Raw genomic sequence first — 18,874 nt, 5'->3', positions numbered from 1 at the left:
CCCCCACCCCCACCCCGGCTCCCGCTTTTCATTGTTGTTTTAAAGACAAGTTCCTGCTAAGTCACTGCAGGCTATGGTGACTCAGGCTGTGCCCAAATTTTGATTCTCGTGGGTCGGTATCCCAAAAGAGTATGCTTTGGGGATTACAAGTATACTCTGATATGACCTGATAAAAAGCTTAAAGGCAGATATCCCCAAAGCGGCAGGTACTCCCACAAGAAGGAATTTCCACTTTAACGATAGCCCCACCACAGGAGTTAGACTTGATGAAATCAAGAATCTGTCATTCTGTCCTTATTCAGTCTGGGGTTGGTGTAATTTGCTGTCATTCAAGATCTGGGGTGGGGCTGAATCCCTGTCCAATCAGAGGATGAGAATGTATAATCCGATTTGGGGCCAGAGAGGAAAGGGCGGGCTTTCACTAGCTTTTGGCCTCAGTCTGCGGGACTTCTGACTCTGTTCCGTCCGCAAACTTCCGCTTTGGAGCCTCTTGGGGTTGTGCAGCAGGCTTGAAACTTTTTCTTCTTTGGGACTGGCTGGTGGTAGATCCACAAGGAAAACGCTACATATCCTGGAAACCAGGCATGGTAAGTGTGTGGCCCGGTGCCCCAGGCTGGGAGGGAGTCTCTGTGACCCCTTTGGGGACTGGCTGTGGCGCGACCGGCCCTCTGTGTAGCTCCGAAGTCCGCAGCCTGGGACTTCCGCGGGGCAGTGGCCCCGGCCCTTGTGGTGGTGCGGCGGCAGCTAGGCTGCCAGCTGGGACGCTGGGAGACCTGTCCCGGCAGGTCCCGGCCCTAACGGGTGTCTCTGTCCCCAAAGAAGCCCTTTGTGGACCTCTGGGCTGCCGGGCCCAGTGACTTCCGGGTGGGGCCTGCAGCCTGCGCCTGTCGCGTCTCTGCGCAGCGACTCCAGACCGCACCCGGTCCCGCTCTGAGCAGCACTGGCCTGCAGCCCCACTTCGGCACAGTTTGTGGGGTGACAGCGTGGAGGATGAGCAGGAGGATCCCAGTTGTGTGTGGTTCCGGTGTCAGAGGAGCTGTTGAACACAGATGCCCAAGCCTCTCCTTGTCCCCCAGCCGTCCTCGATTTCCTCTGAGCTGTCTGGTCGCCCATCTCCTCTACCTTTATTTTGGTGTTGAGGATGCAACTCACAGCCCTGCGTCTTTGGGTCTCATACTGTACCACTGAGCTGTGTCCTCAGCCCCAAAGCCTGGATTCAGAATGAAAGTTAGTGAGCTAAAGATAGCTACCTCTATTGCTCGTATAATCCAGGAGTTTGTTGGCTCATTGCATATATACATGTATTTGAATCTTCCAGATAGGTTTGAGATTTTTAGGTTTGGTCTCTTCCAGTGGAAGTTAAGCACATTGAAGGTTTCATGAAATGGTATAGATTAATTTGGAGAAATGATGACATTTGTAGTGAGTTTTATTACCTGCACAGTATGTATGTAATCGGGTTTTTTACATGCCTTTGTAAATTTTTAGCAAATTCTATGTATTTCCTGTTTAATACATGCATGTATGTGAAATACCAAGTACATGTGATGTTATATAAACTTCACATGGTGTTTGCTACTACTTGTTAAGCCAGGCATATAATAAGAGCGACAGTGTGGCTGGACCATAGAAAGTGCCGTACACTTCTTGATGTCTTTCATCCTGAACGTGTCTTCTCTTGTGTTCACCCCGTGTTAGCACCAATACTGCTGTGTTCATGTTTTCATGGTGCTCCTGTGCATTAATTTGTATACGTTGGTGTCTGCTGTGCAAATACCAGCTGGGCTGTTCCTCCAAGTGGGTAGTTACAGCTCACTCTCCACCTTCAGTGCAGGAGCGTTTCATCCTCCCATGGCATTTTCAGTACTGTCTGTTAATCTGATGTGATTTTGCTTCACGTCTAAGGATTGTTAAGCTTTTGATGAATTATTGTACATTTGATCTCTTTCTCCTGTGCCTTCCAGTTTTATTTAGTATGTTTAATTAGATATGAGGAAAATAATTTCTCCCACTCACTTTGCACTTTATAATGGATTATATTCATGGGTAAATTTTTACTTTAATGGCCTTTTGTGGTATTGGAGATTGAACTCTGGGCCTTTACACTGAGGTACCTTATTTTTGAGAGAGGGTCTTGGTACACTGCCAAATGACTGGCTAAATCTGAATTTTGGGTACTCCAGCCTCAGTCTCCCAAAGTGCTGGTTCTGTCACACATGGCTTAAGGTCCAATTTATGAATATTTTATTTTTTAATTGTTTTATGTGATTTTGAGAGACATAATTTCCTTTACTAAAGCAACTTTAAAGATCTACAGTGAATTTGCTTTTTTTGTTTTTGTTTGGGGAGGGGTCAATACAAGGTGTCACTATGCAGTACAGGCTTGCTGTGAGCTCATTTGTATATCTCAGGCTGGCCTGCTGGAACTCACAGCGATCCTTCTGCCTCAGCCTCCCAAATGCTGCAATTACAGGTTTTGCCACAAGGCCTGGCAGTTTACTTTTACTTACCTGTTTTGTACTTCTGAAAATGATTTGTTATATTATATGAGGAAAAAGTGTAATAGGATTTTTACCACATAGATGCTTTGTTTTCCTGGCAGCTTTGATTACAAAAGGTTTCTTTTTTTTTTCTTCTCCTACACAGTTTTAAAACGTTCATATATGTGTGTCTAAGGAAAGGGTCCTTTTATGTGTTACAGTTTTTATCTTAACTGGTATGTTTATCTCTTCACCAGATCAACAGTGATTTACAATATACAGTCATATGCTGGATAGTGAAGTTTCGGTCAATGTTGGGTGTTTTAACACAACAGTGGCTATAACATAACATGAGTGTGCAGTAAGCTGTGCATTCTAGCTTTGTGTAAATACACTGATATTTGCACAATAAAGGAATCACCTAATATTGCCTCTCCCAGATGTGTCGCCATGATTGTGAGCCATGAGTGTATATATAGACATTTTTACAATTATATATCAACATATAATTCTTTATTATCAAATTTCCACAACTCTGCATTTTACTAGTCTTTCTAAAAAGAACCAGCATTTGACGATGGTGCTAGTCTGTATAATATATTCATTTTCAATAAAATTAAATTTTTTTCCTTGAGTTCTAATTATTTAATAGTCCATGTTTGTATTACATACTGATTATATTCCTTGGGGAGAATTGCTATGTGTAGGTAATACATCTCTCTTCTAGCCCTATTCAACTTCTTCCTATCTGTAAAAGAGCTATTTCTGTACTTCTTAATTTTTATCTTTTTTAAAAAATTGTTTATACAATTTAGATGTGTATGTTGGTCACATTCCTCATAGGAAATTTTTTCATTATTTTTTTAAACAGAGTACAAAATAGTATTAAAACACAAAAATTACAAGTGTACAAAATTTCACTTAAAAAATAATATGAATTTCACCGTATTTGTTGTAATGCATAGTGTTGTCTTCCAACTAGTTATTCATATTACCAGATATATGCATGCAAATTAGAAAGACAAGAAAAAATTATAACAAATTAAGAACAGGAAAAGGAGAAACAAGGGAAAAGATGATGAAACAAATTAAGCATTACTTGCTCCTTTTCACTGACCAGCAGAAATCCACAGTACACTTGTCCAAACCATACTGCCTACACACACAGATATATCTCTTTCCCCCACTGCCTCTCCTGTCCCTCTCCTCAATTTGTACCTATTTCGTTTTGAATGAATTCATTCCATTATCCCATATCTAGTGTATCCTTTATGTTCCATTTTTTCTTTCAGGTTCTCTCACTAAGGAGACAATCCAGTGTTTGCACTTGTGGGTCTGCTTTATTTCACTTAAGAGTATGGTCTCCAGTTGCACCCATTTACAGACAAATGCCTCAAATTTATCCTGTTTTTTAACTGAATAATACTCCTTTGTGTAAAAGTACCATGTCTTCTTTATGCATTTCTCAGTTGATGGCCCCTGGGTTGTTTCCAAGATTTAGCTATGCCAAATTGCACTGCTATAAACATGAATGCACATATATCACTATGGTATATGATGTTTTCAGTTCCTCTGGAAAAATATCCAGGGGAGGAATGCTGACTTAAATGGGATCTCCAGTCCTAGATTTTGAAGGAATTTCCACACTGATGTCCATGAGAGTTGTATTACTCGGCACTCCTACCAACAGTGCAGAAGAGCTCCTTTTTCCCCAGGCCTCTCTAGCATTTACTATTGGCTGACTTCTTGATGTTAGCCATTCTTTCTGGGGTGAGATGGAATCTCAGTGTTGTTTTAATGTGTATTTCTCAAATGACCAATGATGTGGAACATTTTTTCATATATTTACTTGCTATTTGTATTTCTTCCTCTGAGAAGTGTATATTCATCTCAAATGCCCATTTCTGAGTCAAGTGTTTGAATTTTGAAGTCCTGATTTTTTTTTTTTTAATTCTTTATGTATTCTAGATAGAAGGCCTTTGTTGGTGGGATACTGGCTATGCTTTTTTCCCAGTTTGTAGGTTTTCTTTTTACTCTGTTCTAGATTTTCTTTGAAGTGGGGAAACTTTCCAAAAAGGTGAAATCCCAGTGGTTGATTCTTTAAGTATTTCCCCTACAGTTTGGTTTTTGTTCATGAACTCTTTACCTAGTCCTATGTCTTTAAGATTTCTACCTACATATTCTTCCAGAAGATTTAGTGATTCTGTTTTTATATTTAAATCTTGGATCCATTTTGACTATAGCTTTGAGCTTAAGGGTAGGCATGGGTCTATTTTAAGCTTTCAGCATGTGGAAAGCCAATTTTTCCAGCATGATTTATTATCTTTCCTCCATTGAACATGTTTGGCCCCTTTAATCAAAAGTAAAGTGTGTGTATAGTTGTGTGTGAGTTTTCTAATCTCTTCCATTGATCCTCAGGTCTGGATCTTTGTTTTCCCAATATCATGTTGATTTTATCACAGTAGCTTTATAGTACTATTTCAGATCAAGGATTGTGAAACCTCCTGCTTTTCCTTTGTTTCCCAGGATTGTTTTTGATATTCTGGGTCTCTTCTAGTTCCACATGAGTTTCACAAAATTTTTCTCTAGCTCTGTGAGGTATACTAATGGAATTTTAATAGTTGCATTGAGTCTATATGACTCTTTTGGGAGTATGGCCAGTTTTATAATGTTGGTTCTTATCCAGAAGCATGGAATATTTTTCCTTTTTTTTCTCTCTCTCTTTTTTTTTTTTTTTTTTTTAATGTATTTGGTCTCACTGTGCAGCTCAGACTCATAGTGATCCTCCTGTTTTCATCCTCCTCAGCGCTGGGATTACAGGCATGTGCCACCACGCCCAGATTCAGTCACTAGCTCTGTGCACTTGGCACCAGCCATTGTGGCATGGAATACTGACACATTGAACCCCATTCCCGGTGCTTGCCTAACCAAGCCCTTGGTCCACTGAGCTATCTCTCTGGCCCTTATTTTTCCATTTTCTTAAATCCTCTTCATAGTCTTTTCTCCAAGTGCAAGAATTTTCACTATGTATCTTTTTCTTTCTTTGTGCAATTGATTCCTAAGGATTTCTTTTTTTTTTTTTTTTTTTTGGTGCTGTTGTAAAATATATGATTTCCCTAATTTCTCAGTGCCTTCATTGTTTCTGTGCAAAAATTCTGCTGATTTTTGGTTATTGACGTTATATCCTGCTACATCACTGAATACAAGACTCTTTAGTGGAGTATTGGGGTTCTCTATGTAGAGTATCATGTCATCTACAAATGACAATTTCACTTTTCCAATCCTTATTCCTTTTATTTGTCTCTCGTGTAATTGCAAGCACAGTATTTCCAGAACTATATTGAATAGGAGTGGAGACATTGGACATCCTTGTCTCTTTCATGATTTTGAGGTGAATGCTTTCAGTTTTTGCTCTTTTAGTATGATGCTAGCTATTGGTTTCTCATAGATGGGTTTTTATCAGGTTGAGATATAGACCATCTATTCCACTTCTCTAGGGTTTTTATCATGAATGAGTATTGGACTTTATCAAAAGCTTTTTCATTATCTGTTGAGATAATCATGAGGTTTTTGTTGTTGACTCCATTGATTTGGAATATGACATTCAACATATGGATTTGCATTTGTTGAATCATCTGTGCATTCCTGGGATGAAATCCACTGGTCCGTGCTGTGTAATATTAATGATTTTCTGTAGTCTATTTGCTAATATTTTATTGAAGATTTTTGCCTATATGTATAGGAAAAAGAGAGATATTGGCCTGTAATTCTCTTTTTTAAGTGGATCTTTATCTTGTTTCAGAATTAGAGTAATACTTACCTCCAGAAATGAGTTTGGGAAAACTGCTTCCCTTTCAATTTCATTGAAGAGTTTGAGAAAGATTGGCATTAAATCTTCTCTAAACTTCTTGTAGAATTCTGCTGTGAATCCATCAGGACCTGGGCTTTTTTTGTTGTTGGTGTGTGGTTTTTTTTTTTTATTACATTTTCAATTTTAATTCTCATTACTGGATTATTCAGAGTTTGTATATATTTTTGACTCACTTTGGCATTTTGTATGTATCTAGGAAACTGTCCATTTCCTGTGTTTTCCATTCTGTGTGAGTAAAGATTTTGTAATAAGGTATTGGTGATCTGAATTCTCTAGGATCTATAGTGATTTCCTGCTTTTCGTTCTTTATTGTATGAATTTGAGTTTTTTCTTTACTTTTTTTGATTAGGTTAGCTAGGGGGTTATCAATCTCATTTATTCTTTTAAAGAACCAACTTTTTGATTCATTTATTGTTAGAATTGTTTTCTTTATCCCTGTTTCATTAATTTCTGCTCTAATGTTTATAATTTCTTACTTTCTTTGGGCTTTGGGCTTGACTTTCTCTTGTTTTTCTAGGTGCTTGAGGTGCAGCATGGGATCATTTATTTGGGCTTCTTTTGTTTTTGTAATGTGTAAATTTACTACTATAAATTTTCCTTTTAAGACATCTTTCATTGTATCCCACTGGTTTCGGTAAGTTATTTCTTCATTTCTGTTTGATTGTAATTTTTTTTTTTAATTTCTTCTTTAGTTTCTTCTGTGACCCACTTGTTGTTTAGGAAGTTGTTATTTAATTTCCATGTGTTTATGATGTCTTTGTCATTTTTTTGTCAGTAATTTCCAATTTCATTACAGTATGGTCAGATAGTATGCATGGGATAATTTCAATTCCTTTGCATTTACTTAAGAATGTTCTCTGTGTTATTATATGGTCTATTATGGAGAATGTTCATGTGTAACAGAAAACACACAAGAATGTGTCTTCTGTTGTTACTTGTTACAGGTCTACCAAGTCAATTTCTTCCCAAGTTTCATTTAGAAATGTTACTTCTTTTCTGATTTTTTTGCCTAGTTGATCTATATCTTTGTGACAGTGCCTTGTTAAAGTCTCCTATTACAAGTGTATTATTGCTCATTTGATTTTTCATATCTGTTAAAATTTGTCTTATGTAGGTCTCATCAAGGTTCTCACTACTAGTGGGGGTGATTGAGTGATACTGAACAAAGCTTCAGTGTAGGTGGTGGGTTTAGGCCAGATTCACCAGGATCCCATGAACACCAAGAATCTTCCTAAGTTTTTAAAGGGTTGGAACAGTGCCAGCACAAGCTCACACAGCTCCTGTACACTGGGGCCAATGGATGTAGCTCATCAGAGTCCCATGGGCTACCCAGAGTCCTCATAAGTGCTTAAATGGATGGACCATGTGCCAGGAAATATCCGAGCCTGTGCATGCTGGGCCCACAGATCGCAGCACTCTAGAGTCCTGCAGGCCACTCAGAATCCTCCTAAGTTCTTGGACCAGCACCAGCACAAGCTCCAAGCCTGCGTGCTAGGGCTAAGGGTCAGAGCTTGCCAGAGTTCTGCAGGCATCCCAGAGTCCTCAAAAGTTCTTAGATGACACCAGGAAAGCTTCACACTTGCATGAACTGGGGCCACAAATCACAGCTCTCTAGAGTGCTGTGGGCCCCTCAGTTCTATGTATTGGACCTCACCCAAAATGAAGCAAGGAAAGAGTTAGCTCCCAGTTACTGGAGGTTTCAGTCCATATTCAGCTAGTTCCAAAGCAGAGTGGCACAGGGCAGACAGAATCCGTTCATGGCAGAGGCAAAGAACAAGAGAGAGCAAATGGGAGGAGTAGTGGCAACAGAGAGGAAGTCTGTCTTTCTCTCTTATGCTACATTCAGAGTATCCACCTCAAGCTTGGTGTAGCACTCATACCCACAGTCCTAGTAATACTGAGATCCATAATCCCAGTTGATTATGAGTTAATCTCAAACTCTAGAAGTCCCTGCCCCATGACTGCATGAGGCTTTGTGGGGAAAAACTAGACATTTAACACTATTAACTACCACATGTCCTCTAGTACTCTCTTTTGAACCTTTTACTCATCACCCCTTTTGTTTAATGGATAATGCTTATTATTAAGACAAAATTGGGAAAAGTCATAGGTTAATGAATATTACAAAAGAAATACACAATATAATTATTTCCTAGATCAGGAAATGGAACAGTACTGGGGCTGGTGAGATAGCTCAGTGGACTAAGGCACCTGCCTAGGCAAGTTTAGGCAAGCTCAGGAACAGCCAGAGTCAGGATGGACTGGGAGGATGAAAGCTGGAGGATCACCATGAGTCCAAGCTGTGTAGTGAGTCCAACCTGCAACAACCAAATACATTTAAAAAGAAAAAAGAAAGAAAGAAATGGAACAGTACTAATACTCCAGAAAACCTCTGCATGCCCTATTTATCAGCATCTTGTCCATTTTTTGTAGTGTTAACTACTTTTCTGTTCAAACTAGTAGTGTAGAGCATTCTTATAGATTCTTTAGCTGCATGGCTGTTCTTATGGGAATAAAATTAATGATTCATAGCGGATGCAGGTGAATTTGCTACCAAAAACTATTCTTAATTGGTTGTGCCAGTTCATACTGCCAGCAGCCTTGTTTACTAATGCCAGACCTAAAAAGATTTGATTGTTAGTGTATTTTTTTTCTGCCAATGTTGCTTTTCTCTTTACTTGTCTGGTGATGAATAATGTGTGCTTCTTTCAATATTAAGGTCTCTATATTGGTACTAATTTGTACCCAAAATGTTTTGCTTTCTTTGATATTTTGGTGTACTATGATCCACCCACACAAGGTAGCAGTTGTTTTTTACATACCTACATACCATTCATATTTGTATATTTATTTGTCATTTGAATGTCAATTCCTTTCTAACATGATGGTTGACCTTTTTTTTAGCCTTTTTTTTTTTGGATAATTTTCTTTGGTAATATATAATACATCATATATTCTGTATTACAAGCTGTTTACTACAAATGTATGTACCTTTCAAGCTCCATATCTTAAGCATTGTGTGCTTTCTTTGTTACTTTATAAACAAAAAATCCTAATTCTATTAATATTTATTACAGTTTTTTTCTTTAAATTTTGAACTTTAAAATGTAAAAGCATTTCCTACTAAGTCCATAATTTTAACAGTGATTATTTAACAAACCTTACAGAAGAGGTTTCTGGCTTCCATGAGAATATAAAATCTCTGGATGTGGGCCAGGTCTGTATTACCTACTTAAACCAGGATGTTATGCATTTCATTCAGTCCTCACTTGCACAAGTCCCCTTGCAGTTAAGCATGATCAGTAAGTCACTTCCAAACACAGTATTTCCGTGTACAAAGCTTGTTCATGATCTAGATGTAGCACCTATAATGTGGTTTGCCAGTATGAGGAGGAGCATAAAAATGGTAACCTGTTTTCAATGTGAGTTTGTATGCTGCTTCTGTCTTTGTGCTTTTCTGTCATAAGTTTTGATATATCTGTAATAATGTCTCAATTTTAGTTTCAAACTTTCAGGATTTATGCCTTTGGACTGCTTCGATTTTTTTGCCTGGCATAAGAGATTGGCTCTTGTTTCAATATCTTCATTGAATTCATTGGTCATTTTAATAGTCTGATTATTTTCTATTTTTTTTTTAGCATTTCTTCCACTTCTTTGTCTATGAACTCAGTTATTAGGAAGTTATGGACTTTGGTTGTATCTTTTATTTTCTTACATCTGTACATCTATTGGGATGACTCTTCCCCATTATTGTGTGGAGATACATAGTGAGCATCTTTCCCTCTGCTGTACTCTGGTGTGGATGTGTCAAAGTACCCACTGAGGATGTTTGAAGTACTAGGTTCAGTCTTCAGCTCTGCTTTAGTATGACATGTAAAAGCAAACCATATAGTGATATATTTAAAATTTAATTAAAATGGATCTGTATAATTCCATTAAACCACAAAAAGATAGGGAAAATTAATATAGACTGCTCTAAAAAGTTACATATATTTAGCTAGACTAAAGAATATGAGAAAAGATGAAAGAGGAATAAAAATAAAGAGATGAGAAAAATCCAGTTAGCATAATAAAATGTATAAAATTGCTTAAGCATATGAAAAATTACTGGGGTAAAATACAACAGGGAACACAGTAGAAGCAAAAGCAGAAGCTAATAAAAACAAAACTAAGATGTATTGCTTGCTGATGCATTAAAAATACAGACATTTCTTTTTTGTGCTTCTACTATTAAAAACCACCCTTTTTTAGAAAGGAAGTGAAACACTTCTGTGCAGAATGTTCTTTCTTGGCTTATGTGAAAGTAGGCCAAGCCATCATATGCAGCACTTCTTCACTGCAGGTGAATGCTAAGGTAAAGTTGACAGCATTGGTGCTAGTGTTGGTGTCATGTACTCTAGATGTCCCTACATGGGCCAGAGTTTGCTGTGTCCATCAAGTCTGCATTTGAGTAGGAAAAGATGGGTACCAAGCTTTCTACAAGTTCCAGTCCAAATACTCTGGACCCAAACCTCCATAAATCTATTCAGCTCATCTTCCTCCCTGACACAAGTCAAAATATACTTTATTTTAAAATAATAGAAAAATGCTTAACTGTAGTTTTCTTCTGCTAGTTGCTGACAACCAGTTGGCGCAATGTGTTTCCTGTCAAATACTAGCCCATGCTTCACTTGAATTAATATGTTTTATGTTGTTGAAAATGTTAATTTTGTTTTTGAACCCAATAATAATGGTTCTGAAATGTCTTCATAGGGGCTGGGGAGATGGCTCAGTAGCACATGGGCCTGAGTTCAATCCCAGTTTTGCAAAAAAAAGCGTTCATATTTGGAAAAATATATTTGTGAAAGCTTCTGAAATAATGGGGGAGGACATCATTATTTGTCATGCTGTATGAAGGCTAACTAAATATGGCATGAGAGGACACAGATCATAAGAGGCATGCACACATTGAACTTCAAATATAATTGATGGTTTTTCAGGAGTAGATTAAGGTTCTGCTTCACTTCATCTTCTCATTTTTTGTTGGTATTGTTTTTGACCATGAATATCACAGCAGTGTTAATGTTCCATCTCTGTGTTAATGTTCCATTGACACCTGATAAAACTTTTTTCATTTATAGCTGATTTGATCTATTTCCCTTGGTTAAAATGCTGTCCATCACAATTTTCACTATAAAATCACTAGATATCTTGGTGATATTTCCTGGTACTTATATTTTAGGAACTGTTGACATTCAGAGATGTGGCCATTGATTTTTCTTCAGAAGAATGGGAATGCCTGGACCCTGCAGAGCAGAAACTGTATACAGAAGTGATGCTAGAGAATTACAGCAACCTGGTCTTCCTTGGTGAGGATAATTTCCCCATAGAGTGCCTAATTCAAAATGGTTATTTGATTTTCTTTCTTGTTTTTGAAGCTCTCATGAGAACTTCCAATTTGCATCTAATTTGCTTTTGATGAAAAAATGAAGGTTTCTTGGTATAAACAAGTGAATTTTCATGACTTTTTTGTGTCCTTCCTATTTGAAATAGTATATATCCTTTAGTTTATATTTGTAGGAAATTTAGATACTGAGTGGCATAAAATATTGTTGCCTATAATGGAAATGTGTTTCTCTCTCATAGTGTTAATATCGTATAGATCAAAGTGACACTCAGAGTCTATAAATCAGAAACGCTTCCTATATAATTGAGTGGTGGTCTAATACAATAGTTAAAAAACCGTTTTAAGAAATAATGTTATAAAGTCTTCTAGGTGGAGGGAGTATCTAAATCGAGTGTAATGTTCCCTTTTCCAATTAATAGGTCTAAATGTCTCTAAACCAAAACTGATTGCCTTTCTGGAGCAAAAGAAAGATGATTGTATTCTAAAGAGTAAAGGGACAGCAGCCATTCATCCAGGTATGTAGGAATTAACAAATCAGAGGAAACAAGTGAGAGTCTCATATAGCTCCAGGAAGAAGCAGGCTTCAATATGTGAATTAAGAAGGAAGTGATTTTTCAGAAGCTGAGGTTACCTCCCATGTGGTTATATTCTTAAATCCTTCTAGTCTTTTTCTACCCTGCTGGTGATCTCCCCTCCATTTTTTCCATGACAAAGACCTTGCTTTTTTTTAACCTGTGAACGTCTGCATGATCTGTCATTTCTTAATGCTTTGATGTTAATCAAATATAATATATTCATTACATCAGAAAAAATTTCCTTCACACAGTTGAGCATTCTTTATTTATTAAAATTTTTTTCAAAAGTGTACTTTATGAATGATCATAATGGTTATTAGGTGAAAATTCATATCACATATGCCAAATATCAGTGAAATAAAATGCCTGGTCATTACATGTTATCACAAATGCCATTATGAAGAATAATGTTTAAATAATGTATTTAATGGTGTGCTCTATTATCCTACTCGAGTATTCCACTTTTTGTGATAGTGACTGGAATAATTATTATTTTCGTTTTTTCAGGTATGACTTCTTCTCCTAACCAAGGATTTTCATCGGAGAGAGAGGTACATTATTCCTTCCATAAAGTGGCAAATCAAAGAAACAAAAATTGTGGGCACAGAAATTCACAGCTTAAAAAAGAATGGAAATTTGTTCATAAGTATGAAGATGCAAAATCATTTTGTAATGGACATAACCAGTGGGGAACAGCAAGAAGCAACAGAAACTTCACTGTTGACAGTGACCAAAAATGTGTAACATCTACAAAAATACCTGAATTTATTCCACTTATTTGCAGTGATCCATATGATTCCCTAAGTAAACATTCACATCAAATTATGAAAGATAACTTTTCTTGCAAAGAAAATTTTAAAGAGCTAAACATGTGTTTAGTCTGTGATTCACTCAGTTACTTGAAAAAATTCAAATTCTTTGATGTTGGATTACATTTTCTTTCAAATATTTCTGTAGACAAAAGACTTAACAAAGACAAACACAATTCTAGATGTGATCATTTAGAGATTCCCTCTATGAGAAATACATTATGTTTTGATCACGAAATAGATCTTTCTTCTACCACAATAAATCATTTTGACAAATACGGAATATTACTTGCTCATCCATCAATGCTTAATCAAAATCCAGATACAGATATTTGGAAAACTCTTAATAAACATAATGAACAAGAGAAGGTCTTTAGTAAAGGCTCTAGCCAACAAAATTACCAGGATATTTATAGTGGACAGAAAATTTGTGACTGTAATAAAATTCATGAAAACTTTGCACCTGGCTCAAATTCTAGTAAACATCAGTATATTAATTTTCTGCAGAATATTTATAAATGTGAGAAATGTGGAGAAGTCTTTGATCAGTACTCAAAACTTGCTGTCCCTCAATGTATCCATATTCAACACCAGACAGCAGATACTGTAGATGAGCATTTCAGATGTAGAGGCTGTGACAAAGTCCTTTCCAAAACTTCAGCTTTTACTCAACACCAGAATATTGAAACTGAAGAGAAACCCTACATATATACTTATTATTGCAGAGATTTTAATCAAAATGCAACTCCTATTCAACACAAGAAAATTAAGCGAAGAGAGAGTCCTTACAAATGTAAAATTTGTGGCAGAACCTTTAGATTTTGCTCAACTCTTACTCAACACCAGTTAATTCATACGGGAGAGAAACCCTACAAATGTAAAGAATGTAACAAAGCCTTTAATCAAAGTTCTAATCTTACCCGACATCAGAGAATCCATACTGCAGATAAACCCTATGAATGTAAAGAGTGTGGCAAATTCTTTAAATATCGCTCAACTCTCACTGAACATCTGCGAATTCATGCTGGAGAGAAGCCCTTTAAATGTAAAGAATGTAGGAAAGCCTTTCATCAAAGCTCAAATCTTACTAGACACCAGAGAATTCATACTGGAGAGAAACCCTACAAATGTAAAGAATGTGGCAAAGCATTTGCTGGAAGTTCAAATCTTACTTTACATGCAAGAAGACACACTGGAGAGAGACCTTACAAATGTGAAGAATGTGGCAAAGCATTTCATCAAAGCTCAGCCTTTGCTCAACACCAAAGAACTCATACTAAAAAGAAACCACACAAATGTAAATACTATGACAAAGTTTTTGATAGAAGCTCTACAGTTACTGAACGCCAGATAATTCATACTAGAAAGAAACCATACAATGAAAAGAATGTGGCAAATCCTTTGAATGAACCTCACATCTTACTCAGAACCCAATAATATGTTGGAGAAAAAATCTACAAATTTAAAAAAAAAAAAAAAATGTGGCATATAATCAGATCAAAGCTTAACCCTTATGGAACACTAAAGAATTTATAGAAGAGAGAAGCCTTAAAAATGTAATGTCACAAAGCATTTACCCAGGATTCAAATCTGAGACAACATCACCTTATTCCTGTTGGATAAAAATCTCATCAAGTTAAAACTCTTTCTTTCTGAAAAATTTACACTGTAAAGAAAACCTCAAATGTAAAGATTATATCAGATTATTTCATCAAAATTTAAAGCTTTTTGTACTCCTTGTCTGTTAAATAGTCTCAGATTTGAAAACTGGGTAACAAAACACTTGGAAATTGGTCATTGTATCATAAAATCTGATTTTGGCCAATTATTAAAGTGGTTTTTTAAAAAGAACATGTAAATTTTGAGTTACTGTCTTTAAATTTTTTAGTGAATAAAGGAATGGTTTATATGTTAACAGTGTTGAGTAGTGAATGATGTTATTGTACCAAGACATTAAACTCTTCCATCTTTCCTTTTTTGGTGGAACCGGGGGTTGAACTCAGGCCCTTGTACTTGCCAGGCAAGCACTTATTCTACTGAGCTATCTCCCTGGCCCCAAACTCTTCTATCTTATTCAAGTTTTTAGGAATCAGATGGTGACAATATACTACTGGGCAAAATGAAGAATGACATTTCTAGTAATCCTCTTCCTAGCCATTGAACTTGAGATAATTTGGATACCAATATTTTCATTAGTCATAGTTTTACTTAAGACCCCCAATACCCATTGCTGCCACCATGGCTGCTCCATACTTCTGTAATTTTAACATTCTCCCTTCTTAAGACGTCTCTCCCCTGCTGTGGATGCTTCCTAGTCTCACTTTCTCCCCTCAGTCCTTGGGACAAAGATAGTCTGTGCCTACTTTCCATGTTTTTATACCCAGCGCCAATCATGAACACTTCTAGAACGGCTGATTTCCCTTCGTACTCAATCAGTTGAGATGACAACTGCCTTGGTCACTGACCCCCTTTTCTATTACAGTCCTGAGTCCCGACTAAATGTCTACTGTGGATCGTGTTGTTGCACTCATATTGTCACTCAGTCATGAGAATTACATCTCTGCTCTCCATGGGATACATTCCTTCTTTTATTCTTCGTTCCTCTTCCCTTGCCTGTCAAAATTTCTGAACCTTCTTTATCTCTACCCCAATCTGAAGCCGAGATGTCCAGTATTCTGCAACACCACATGGCCACACTACAAACTGGACAAGAGTTCATGCTGGTGAGAAAATGGTAATGATAGATGTGTTCTTTGGGACTTAGACAACTATAGCCAGAGATTAAGCAAACGGTCCAAATTGGCCTTCAGGCATCTTTACACTGCAAATTTCTCACTTTGTGTGGCTCGTAGGAATCCTCACAGGTCCTTTCCGTTTATTCTCTACCCCTCTACCAGATTCATACTTTTCTGTTATAAGAGACCCATTTGACCTATCCCCTGACAGGTCGCTACACCTGCAGGCACAACTACTCTTTGCCTCACACAGCATCTTCCATTTCCAGTCAGTCCCAGGTAATCTCTCTGCCACTGCTTTCCTTGGCAAACCTATCTCTTTGAGACTTCCCTTCAACTATAATCCTCTGTACAATGCAACTGACCCCACTCCACCCTATACCAAATCTTGCAGTTTGGCCCCCAAAACCTTATTCCTGCCCTGCCTCCCAGTTCCCACCCTGTGAGGTGGCAGGAGCCAAGAGAATAATTGGAATTCATAACCCTTTCTCCCTGACAGACCTCTCAAATTAGTATCTGGACTCTGATACCATCCATTATATACAAGCATTCAACTTGCCTTGATCATATAATCTCACCTAGGCAGATTTAAATGTTATCCTTAGCTCCATTCTCTTCCCTAGACAAATGGGAATGAATCTCCCTGGCCTAGTTTTATGCAAATGAATGCAGACTCTTTCAGGCTGATCTTCCTTGCAGTGGGTACTGTAGCTGTTCTCCAGGAAAACCCAAATTGGGAACTGTCAGCCAGGAGCCCATAATATAGCCAATCAAGACTGCATAGTCTCCTTATTCATAGACTTCTCAGTGTGACCCATATCGCAGTTAATTTTGATAAGATCAAAGAGACCTCTAAGAACAGGGATAAAAGCCTGATTCAGCTTATGGCTTACCTGGTCACTGACTGGGCAATTCACCATATTTGACCAAGGACAGCTAGAAGGACAGCTTATCGTAAAGGTTCGTTGCTGTGTCTACCACTCATTAATCTGTCCTGGATTTAAAAGACGCCTTTTTCACTATTCCCTTGCATGCTCTTGTAGCCTCTCTTTGCCTTCATCTAGACAGACCCTGATACTGGGCTAGCCTTAACCTGGACTGTTGCCTTAAGGCTTCCAGCACAACCCTACTATGTCAGTCAGACCCTCATATGTTTTACTTTCTTTTCATCCCTCCTCACCTCATACAGTATTTAGATGACCTCATTCTGTGTAGCCCATCCTATGTTCTCCAACCATCACCAGACATTCATTTAAAAAAAAAAAAAAAAAAAAACTGGAGGCTGGCCCTCAGACCTCACAGCATGGGTTAATTACTTTGGCTTTTAATGTTTTTACTATCAGAGATAAAAGTGGTTGCAAGTAGTGCATTTCTGAACTGCTGTTGTTAGTCTTCACTATAAGAAACCCTCACTGAACACCCAGGTAATGGCCAAAAGTGCTTATAAGGCCTCATGAAGGTGCATGGGTACACCTTCAGGGCCATACTTCAAGTTCTACCAATTAAATCATTGGGCCAAGGAATGTCCACAGCCCAGGATTCTTTCAAATCTTTGCCCTTCATGTTAGGACCTGCATAGACTGCCCCCTGTGAGCATCAGCCCCTGGAACTAATGCCACATGGAAGCTTTAGAGGCCCCCTGGAACATCTCAGATGCCAGACTCAGTAACTCTTACAGTGGAGAGGGAGTTTATCCTAGTCCTGATCAACAGTGGGACCACTCCATTGCCTTCCTTCCAGATACCAACCTCAATGCAGTTACTATTGTGGGCACTGATGCCAATGTGTGAAGACCTTTAATTCCCCCACAGTCATCCATACCTGTCCCATAACGCTTTTAGGCTGAGACATCTTAGGTATGTCTTTTTTTAATGAGCAGAAATAGTTGTCAGCTACTCTGACCATTCTTGACATATGCCTGTCCTTTAAATAGCCATCCTAATGACTCTCTGTGCTGCCCACAGCTTCCATCAGTTCCTCCACTGCAAACCTGAGTCTGGGACCCTTCTAATATATCCCTAGCTTTATTCCTACAAATACTTAACATCCTTCTTGACCCATCTGGCACCCAACTCCAGCCATCAAATAACAGTTTGTTTCCTTTTTCAACGTCATGGGATACTTCTGCCTTGGGGTTCCTGGCTTTGCCCTTCTCACAAAACACCTGTGCAAACTTGTAGTGGGAGACTGCACTGAGACCTTAGTTCACAAGATCTTCTCTTTTTCATCCCTTCTGCCTTAAAAGAGGCCCTAAAAACAATCCCTTCCTTACCCCTTCCAGACCATCCAACACTTTGATCTTCACACAACTGTACACAGTGGATGTACAGAAGTTCTATAACAGGATCCAAGCCTGGTCCCTTACCCTGCCCAGTGACAGTACCTGATTCCTGATCTGGCTTTAGGTCTATGAATTCATTCCTGTTTGACAAGGTCTTTTAATTTCTATCAATTCCCTTTATCGTACCTCTGTTGTCCTTGAGAGAAAGATAGATGGCTCCTGCAGGCTGGTACAAGATATCCATGCTAAAATCCTTCCTATATACCCTGTAGTACCTAGCTTTTACACACATTTGTCCTCCATTGCTCTATCTACACTCATTAATCTGTCCTGGATTTAAAAGATGGTTTTTTCACTATTACTTTGCACCCACTCCTTGCAGCATCTCTTGCCTTCATCTAGACAGATCCTGACACTGGGCCAGCAGTTAATCTAGACTGTCTTGCCTCAGGGTTTCCAGCACAACCCTACTATGTCAGACCCTCACATATGATTTACTTTCTTTTCCTCCCTCACCTTATACAGTATTTCGATGACCTCATTCTGTGTAGAACATCTTATGAGTTATCTCATAATGAGATACATTTTAATTCAACATCTAGATTCAAAGGAATATCATGTCTCCCCCACTAAAGACCTAAATCTCTTTGTCCATCAGCTATCTGGGCATCATTAGTCACAAATGCACCAGAAACGTACCTCCAGACTGTGTGCACCTGATATCTTAGAACCCAATT

General features: G+C 38.0%; 1 protein-coding gene across 1 annotated transcript; it reads left to right on the top strand.

Moving 5' to 3' along the window:
* Positions 1-474: 474 nt before the first annotated feature.
* LOC101572056 (zinc finger protein 675-like) lies at positions 475-15,008 on the top strand. Its single transcript, XM_023699113.1, has 4 exons — positions 475-587; positions 11,573-11,699; positions 12,157-12,252; positions 12,820-15,008. The coding sequence occupies exons 1-4, from the start codon at positions 585-587 to the stop codon at positions 14,556-14,558; spliced, it is 1,965 nt and encodes a 654-aa protein (XP_023554881.1). The 5' UTR covers positions 475-584; the 3' UTR covers positions 14,559-15,008.
* The last annotated feature ends 3,866 nt before the right edge of the window (positions 15,009-18,874 follow it).

The sequence above is a fragment of the Octodon degus genome, unplaced genomic scaffold (genome assembly GCF_000260255.1).
Source record: "Octodon degus isolate 3935 unplaced genomic scaffold, OctDeg1.0 scaffold00111, whole genome shotgun sequence".
Taxonomy (NCBI): Eukaryota; Metazoa; Chordata; class Mammalia; order Rodentia; family Octodontidae; genus Octodon; species Octodon degus.
Note: the sequence above shows the minus strand (reverse complement) of the source record. Positions and strands in the feature narration are given on the sequence as shown.